This window comes from Bombus bifarius, unplaced genomic scaffold (genome assembly GCF_011952205.1).
Source record: "Bombus bifarius isolate JDL3187 unplaced genomic scaffold, Bbif_JDL3187 scf7180000009422_frag, whole genome shotgun sequence".
NCBI lineage: Eukaryota > Metazoa > Arthropoda > Insecta > Hymenoptera > Apidae > Bombus > Bombus bifarius.
The window spans coordinates 1,994-11,547 of NW_022885106.1; the positions used below are offsets into that span (position 1 = coordinate 1,994).

Consider the following 9,554-nt stretch of genomic DNA (forward strand, 5'->3'; position numbering starts at 1 on the left):
CGACGAATCCGATGATCTCGTATCCTTAGACACACCCCATTATAGTTTTCCTCTGTGATATCATCGGGACGGGAAAGGCATTCTCGCTCGCGATCTCATTGATGAAAGGAGTAACCCTTTACGACCAGTGAACGTTACGCGTCCGACTTAGATTTTGTGAGTACATCTATCTTTCATCTATCATCCCGTCGACCGCGGATTCGTTATTGAACCTAGGATCATTGTCATTAGTTTCTCGAGTACCTAACTACCACGGTTACTTGTCCGGTTCTATAATAATCGTATTTGCACTAGTCAATGTCTTCTCTATTGCATAACGACAACGTGTAACCCAAACGAAGATTCGTTTCACGCCCCTAACCCTAATTCTAATGTAAACCCGATATATATATATATATATATATATATATATATATATATATATATATATATATATATATATGTATATAAATGTTATTATAAAAGTGTCATCTTTTTGTAATGTCAAATGTACTGTTTAATTATAGGTATTCGAATGGCAAGACTAGGATTTCGTGTTACCTGGTTTGGCCAGACGGAACTTATTTGTTCAGCAGAATGGAATACTCGTAAGTGTAGTATGTATTAATCATTACAATCTTGTGCATTAAATTACGTTTCTAAGATATATAGATATAGCAGCACCATTCTTTAGACTTTTCGGTACAAGCAGTGACTACAAACGTTCATAAATCAGCACTTGTAAGATCTCACGAGGCTGTAATCATTTATTATTGAATATGCAATGAATTCGACGAGTGATTAAATAGTCAAGTATACGTAAGCTTGCGTAACTGATTGTAGCCTTTTCTTAGGTCCCAAGCAGCATGACAGTTACTCAAGTTATAACGTTCTGAAAAATTGTATTATAATATTCCTTCATTTTGCAAGATTTCCTCCGCCACTCAAGAAGTGCGACTCGTTGTCAGTCAGCCATTGAATTTATCATGCTTTCCCGGTTGTATTGTAGCATAGCTGCAATGGAACTCATTCGGGGAACGTACGGAAAACAATTTGATTCTTCGAGCTGGTTCTTCAATATTCATGGATTGTGATTTAGTACAACAATTCATTTAAACAGAATTAATGGATTCTTGTGACACATACATCGACGTGCGTTATGAGAAATAGCACGAGTCATTTGTTTTACGGAGGGTAGAGCACTTTGGTATCTTCTTTGCGTGAATCCATAGCCAGTGTAGTCTACCACCTTCATCGATTCAAAAAAGACTGAAATCATGTTAATCATAATAATGTGTCGACCAATGTAAACCCAGCCAAACGTATATTGATATAGTCTAAAACAAAAAATAGTTTAAAATCATCGGCAGCGTACCTAACAAACGTTTAACCTGGAAGCCTCCAAGAACTAAGAAAAGCTGCAAACTGAGCATCTTCCGATTTCTCAGCTCAACAATCATCGACTTTCTGTTTGGCTAAAGCTGGAAGAGGAGCCGGTCAGACGCAATATTGGATATCTCTTTGGCTAAAGGAATGAGGAAAGGAAGAAAAGAGGAATACAAAGGAAGCTATCTGCTGTAGTCTACGACCCTTCAATTGGACGAAGAGGATATCATCATCTAGTTAACACCAAAGGATAACGTCATCTAAGCTAACAATAAGTAGTGTAGCTCAAACATTTGCCTATTCATTCTTTCTCCACCGATTCATCAAGCTTGGGCTTTATTTAAATAAAATATTTGGAAAGTGATTATTTAAATAATATATCATCATATTTAGTTAGATGTTATCTTTAAATAATTATGCGTTACTTTACTTGGGTAAACACGCGATGTTTCTTCGTGGATACGCGATTTACCGTTTGATTTTTTTATTAAAATTCACATTTGTCGGTGGGAAATTAACCCAGCTGGAGAATCGTCGTGTGAACGCTTCGATTGTTATAGACGTATCTATCACGCACCTATCTCGATCTTCTCCAAAGAGGAGATAGTTATTTGCTTTTCATATTCATTCATTTCTCCTACAAGTGCTACGTATTACATATTTGCTACCAATAATAACTAGTAACAGAGTTGTGCAGAGCAATTTTTAAACGAGGTAAAAGTGTCGATTTCGCAGATAAATAGTTAATATATAATAACATAAGTATAATATATAATAGATAATATAATTTGGATAAATTCCACGTTAACCGACCTCACGTAATTTCATTCCATTAATTTATTTTTATTATCTATTTCCTATTATCTATTTAAGGCAACAAATTTGAATAAGTAAACGTTTCGAATTACCATGTTGTTAAAATCATTTTATTCTCCTGATCGTTCGATGGCTTTATAATTTTGACTCGCTTGAACGTTAAAGTTAAAACTGACTGCAGTGTTCAGATATAATTGATCGATGACAGCATTGAATTGACCCACTACTAAAAAGAAGCTACTATGCGAACATTTTTCGTTCACTCGCATTCACATTCCATTGTGCAGTATTGTGGAGAAGTAATAAAACTTGTGCAATATCGCAAAGTATATTCGGACGATTCCTGTCAGTGTTATGGAATTTCCCCGGGGTTTGGATTTTATATAACTACGTGTATTGCACCACGCGACTCTTTTAATTAATTCTTAGAAAATGCTGGATTTATATCACGTTTTCAGTTTTTCACGAAGATCGCGAAAAATTCCGTAAATATTGTAACAAACGATGAATATATACGATCAGCCGCAAAAGTCTACATGTCTATCGAATTTTGCGTATCTTGCGACTTATCAAAGAAAAACGCGCTTTGACACAATGTTATTTGTACTTATATATCGATACAATTATTATTTGTGTATTTTTGATACCTACGCCTTAGATACTATTCACACGTCATAATTTGCGAGCTGTTATCGATAGTATTGATTTGATATCGATCCGATCACTAATTTCAAAGATTTGCCTGTAAGTAACCTGTAGTAGTTGTAAAAAATAAGCTTAAACCCTTAATTATAGGGTGAAACAGTTCATATATCTAAATATCATGAAATTATTTTAGTATTTTCAATGAAGTATTTATTTTGTTACAGTTATAACATCGTATTTTTGAGCGTAACGTATTTAGTACCTATGGCGTTGATGGCAATATGTTATACTCTAATGGGCCGAAAACTCTGGGGCTCAAAATCCATAGGAGAGCTAACGTATTACCAAAAGAAATCAATAAAATCTAAACGGAAGGTAAGAACTGTAAAGTATATATAATCGATGATAATATTAGAAAAATAGGACTATAATATAATTACAGTGGGTATGGGTATTTTTAAAAAGCGTGCATATGTAATAAAAATAAATAAATAAATATATATGTCGGAGATGAAAGGACATCGGAGCCTTTCTTTTGGAATGTTTGGGAAGGTCCCCAATACTTTAGCTTAGACTTTTTATTATAGCTGTACTTAAATAACGAAACTTGGAAGTAGTTGTTTATGATTTAATCCTATTATGTTTGGCCGAGATTTATGACAGTAGGCTTGGGCTCGAAGTGACACGACTGATCGCTAAAGGTAGCCACGGTCACGGGATGGACGTCTTTACCTAGCAGAGGTATGGAGTAGTCGTATAGCTCTCCTTAAAAATATAGTTGTAGCGGCACACGTGTTCAAAGACAAATCAAGGCACGTGTGGTTTTGCCTTGGAGTATCAATATCGTAGGACACACACATATTGTATTAATAATCAAACTCCGGGCAGAAACAATGTCGCCGTTACGTGGAACCGTCTAACAAAGGCGATTAGAAATTTATCGGTACCCCCTCGATCAATATAATATAAACGAACGCGATCGTAAGGAGAGCAGAGTTTCATCAGTCACATTTACGTGCGATCTCATCAGCGAGTTACTCACCGTCTTTACGATCAGTGAATACTTGACGTTTTTAACAAAGAATCCGACTTAGACTTTGGAAGAAAGCGCATTTGCAATCCCGTTGACCGTGGATTCGTTATTGAACCTAAGATCATTGTCATTAGCACGTCGAGTATCTAATCACCACGGTTACTTGTCAAATTCAGTAACAATCATATTTGTATGAGTAAATATCTTCTCTATTGTATGACAACAATGAAGATTCGTTACACGCCCCTAACCCTAATGAGAACTCGACATATATATACCATGTATGTGAATTTGTTTGTAGACGTTTGGAATGCGTGTAGATTTCTTTTGCAAACAATCGTTACCTGTAAACGTGCAGATTATTCATGTAGATCGATCGATGCATTGGCGACAGCATTTTTCATCGCATTTAACATCGTAACATTTAATTTTTGCAAAATATTATATTGCATCTGCGCACTTTTTTCTGACGATGTTATCTAAATCATTGACGTCGTTGAAATTTTGTAGAGTCCTCTGCACTTTTGTTGAACTCTGCTCATAAGCTTCCAAACCGCGTACCATACTTCCCAGTAGGCACTGACCTATCTACTATAATAGTACAGGCTTATCGGAACATAAAATCTAGATATGTCAAATTCTGATAATAGAAATGCATGAGAAACTTTGTATCGTAGAGTTAGTTCTCGATATGAATGGCGATGAGTTTAACGTGCAACGATTGCTTTAACTGACTTTCTTATACACAGTCGAAATGTATGTATCGTCGTATGTGGAAATCCATTATTGCTGTAGAAAAATCACAATCTGTTTCTACAGCAACGAGTGGTATAATACCGGGCTGAATAAGAGCGAATCCGTTGCATTCGAATAACAAATATCCGATAGCGTGGAATCACCTCGCGAGCGACGAGAACGTGGGAATAACACGAAGCAAACAAAAGCCAACAGTACGCGCCAGGTGTCATTGATTTCAAGAAAACCTTTGCAAAACTGCTCTTTATGCAATTGAAAAAAGAGTTGTAAAAGAAGTCGTAGAATTATCGGGAGGTTAACGATAAAATTATATTGGCTCATCCCAGAAGTATCGCAGTTACTCTGAGAGTTAAGTTGAAAACAATCGGAATTGTTACTGTCAGCGTTTGAAGAAATTGGAATAGAAAAGTTAATAGGGAAAGATGCCGAATTATGGAAGATACAAAAAAGTTTATTAATTAGTAATTGAATTGTATTAATTAGTAATTAAATAGTATTAAGTAATTGATCGATCGTCAAGATGCTATCGTTTATTTTCATCGAGTATACGAAAACCAACGATTATATTGTTTATGGCTTATAGGCAGACCTAATGCAAAAGAGCCAAGTTATACTACAAGACCTCAATAAGCCAAATTCTCGTTACGCTTTACTTGATGGACTTCAATTTCTTAAACAACACTTGTGCACCAGGTCACGCCATTAAATTGTAATTTTTCATTAAATAGTAAATTTGAGTAAATATTATATTTTGTGGCTGTATGGAGAAAGGATCGACGTTCACTTTCTTTTTTAAATTATACCGCGTGAGTGAGGATACGCGGGAAGTACAACAGGATTTGACTCAGCACAGTAAAATACGAGAAAAGAAATTCATATAAATATATGATACGATCTCATTTTCGAGTAACGTCGTGTTTTTGACGGTGACATATGATTTCATGTTAGATTTGACTAGAATGAAGTAACATTTTAGCTTTCAATAACGACGGTCGTATTGTAGAGTTTTCTCAATTAATTCTTTTGAGTGAGAATTTCATTTTAATCGAGTTTCCTGAGGACTAATTTTTTTTCAACTGACCGTTGAGTTGAAGAACCTTCAGAATGAATGGAATTTCATTCATTAAAGGTACTTAGATAATGCAGGTCAAATTATCGTCGTACTTTTGTTCTAAAAAAAGTATGACAAGAACGCAGAATCTAATTAATTAAATGTTTCTTGGGACAACCGATCAAACTCTTTCTACTTAAAAGTTTAGCTCAGAGGAAATCTACTGAAAAATATTAATCGATCCTCGTGATAATTCATTGAGAATGTTAAGTCTACATTTTCTAATCTTGATTAATCTTGATTAATCTTGATCGATTAATCCAGAGGTGGTTAAAGGTTTTCATCGGATTAATATTTAATTTGTTATCAAAGAGCTACGAAATATTTGTTAACATGGAAAATGATTTTTGTGAGAGCGTTTTTTCGAAGATGTAATATAGCTATTAGAAAATTTTTTCTCAACCAACAAATAATAACTTTAATATAGAACCATAATTCAGAAGTAAGTTAAGACAATTAATAATACGACAGAAAGACTAGCCGAGTTAGCGAATTGATAATTAGGCTGTGAGAATGAAAAATAATAATGTGCCGAAAATTACCTTGAGACTATCGGACATGGCAGAACGACTTATGTTGAAATAAAACTAGTACCATTTTTTTCAAATTTGTCTTTTAGTGCATATTATTTGCCTCATGAAACTCATCCAGACGTATTTATAATATATATAGGAATCTTTTTTTTTTAATTGAAACCAATTATATAGTTTTTTTTATCATATCTTCTATTATCTCCTTCATCAATCAAGATGCATGTCAGTATCCATGTATGTGCACATGTATCTATAATATCTCATGCATATTATGTCCTGAGAATGTACTATGCATGTATGTACGAGTACAGATTTCAGACAGACTAAGGATTTCACAAAAATTGTAATTATTACTATACTGCAGAGATTTATGCATTTGCAGGAAATATAAGAATGCATAGTATTCACATGATATGCAAAAATACATAAAACATCTAAAACAAATCGCTCATTATAATTATTTGGTGGGTGGGAAAAAGTTTCTATACAAAACACATCTTTTTTCCAGCTACATCCATAAAGATATAAAATTACATAAGAATACACAAACTAGCCGACACTTACAGTTGGATAGCAATTTACACAGTTCAGGTTGATTTTTCGTAATCGAATATTTCATTGGAATATTGCTACTTATAAATAATTTCATATAGAATATTTCGTTATTTTAAAACAATTTATACAATTTATAACAATAAATCGACATGTGCAAATCTAATAAATTTCGAACGAACGATGGACAAAACAATATATAGTTTCCACATTTTCTTACAGGTTGTGAAGATGTTTATCATCGTAGTTGTGATATTCGCCATCTGTTGGCTACCTTATCAAGGGTTTTTTTTTTTCCTTTATCACCACAAGCATTTGGCGGAAAATAGCAACATCCCACACGTTTATTTAAGTTTCTATTGGCTCGCCATGTCAAATGCCATGGTAAATCCTATCATATACTACTGGATGAACAATAGGTGAGTTTTATATCTGGATAATATCTTGTGCCTAAAAAAGGTACATTCTTAAGATGGTAAAGAAGATGAAAGCGAGGAAGTAAAAATGTTTCGTTAGTATGGTGTTATACAGTATCGAAAATCGATATTCCATCGAAACATTGTTGAAACCGCCAAATGCATTGTTTGAGATGATGAGAGAGAATTAGGTAATTAAAAGTCAAAAGATGAATATTACAGCAGACATTAAATGCGTCTACAGTTGATGTGAAATGTATTCGTACGCCGACTAGTTTCAAACAATTCTCCATAAAAAATCAGTTTAGTAAATAATTTTTATAAAACAATAGTATTCGCGCAAAACTTTTAGAATAGACACTATGTAGGAGATCGAATGTACTTGGAAGCATAACAGAAATCGTTCATGAATCGACTTAATTCACAGAGTTTACGAAAGAATCTATAACGCATGCACCACTCTTTAATAATAATTAATTATAACAGAGTATTTAAGAACGTTATAGACGCTAGCAATGTATAAAATTCCATTCAGTAAAAATTACCAATAAAGAACGTCATAAAAATGTGCAAAAACTTCAGCGCAGGAAAAGATTTACCTAGATTTGCATTATTAATGTAAAAGTTTACTTTTTTGAGAACTGCACCTAATAGATCCACCGCATGTATAATTCATAGATATGGAATAAGGAAGACCGCTAAATATGATTCCGCAAATGAACATTCACAGAATATTCATTAACTTGGACAGACTATTTATCATTCGAATGATAAAGTAAACTCTGAAGATGCCATAGAAATTAGAGATCATCTTAAAAGTAACTTGGACATTAATCCATGTAACATCTGTGCAGCTTTTTACAAAATCAAAGATATCATAATATGATGTACTTATACAAAATATTTTGAAAATAAAGCAAACAACAACAAAAATTTGGAATTTGCGCAAATAACAAATAACCAATGGAGTGCTGGCATAGAATCCTTTTTTATAGTAAATACATCTTTATAGTACAAATATGTTTTTGCAAAGTATCAAGCCACTACTCCTACTACAAGGATAGTTACAGAAGCCAGAAACGCAATTTACAGTTTAAGCTCCACTTTTTTTGGTCTACTTAATTGACACTTATGACAAAAATCAAGGGTATTCTGTACAATGGCATACATATTTGTGATTTCTTTTCACAATTTTTGGCTACGAACTTGATCCTTAAAAAATTCGGAGAATTTTTGTAACCTGATTTTATTTTGTAATTGTCCAGTGAGCATGTTTATATCTTTAGAGTATTAGTGTCTTGTTACGATTCTTAATACGTAACTTTTTAATGCGTAAAATATTCGACGGAACTCACTGATTAATTTTTGAAAAACAACTACGTACGTATATATGAATCACGTAGATTGTAAATTGATGTCTTTTGATTTTCTTACAGGTTTCGGCTCTATTTCCAACTAATAATATGCAAACGTACAAACTGCGACGATTCTCCAATGCATGACTTTGTAAAGCGAACAGATGTGATAACTTATAACTCAAGTAAGCAATTATTGGATTATATTATATTTTACACATAGTTGATTGCTTAAGATATCTGAGGGATATTTTGGTTAATTTTTAAATATCGATAACTAATAAATACGATCTCAAATGCAATATTTCAAACTTTTCATTCTCGTGATTTTGGCATTCGTTAGATTATGACTTTTGTTAGGAAACTTTCGCGCATTTGTTACAAGGTTGCGATAAATTTTTTACTATCGAACTATTTATTTTATTATCGAACATGTCATTTAATGCATCATTACATTTTTATTTTGCGTATTTAGGAAGTTATTAGTTGATAATTTACAACGAACAATAAGATTTGCGTTTAATACTACAAGTATAAATTTGATTAATTAAACATAAATTTACTAATTTATTCTCAGGTCGTCTTAAATCCACTTCGATACGTTGGAAGCATAACATGGCAAAGACACAGATGCAAAATATACGAATGCGATCTATATGTATAAACGATCACAAACAAAACACAACTACCGTCTGATAAATAATATGTGAATAACATAATAAACAAATTTTGTTTGTGAATAGTAAAATCTTGTGATGATTGTAAGTATCGTAATAAATGTTAACTTATTATAACTCCGTCCTTGTTCTTGTACCTATCTAATACTATATAACGTAATACATTATAACGTAATTCTAAACAATGTAATACTATATAACGTAATACATTATAACGTAATTCTAAATAACGCAATACTATATAACGTAATACTACATAACGTAATATTGGGTTGGCAACTAAGTGATTGGAGAT

At 33.0% G+C, this 9,554-nt stretch overlaps 1 protein-coding gene across 1 annotated transcript; it reads left to right on the forward strand.

Moving 5' to 3' along the window:
* The first annotated feature begins 517 nt into the window (after window positions 1-517).
* Window positions 518-9,341, forward strand: LOC117215152 (tachykinin-like peptides receptor 86C). The gene is made up of 5 exons (XM_033461575.1): window positions 518-587; window positions 3,051-3,201; window positions 7,034-7,230; window positions 8,664-8,767; window positions 9,160-9,341. Exons 1-5 carry the CDS (start codon window positions 577-579, stop codon window positions 9,276-9,278), a joined length of 582 nt encoding a protein of 193 aa, XP_033317466.1. The 5' UTR covers window positions 518-576; the 3' UTR covers window positions 9,279-9,341.
* The last annotated feature ends 213 nt before the right edge of the window (window positions 9,342-9,554 follow it).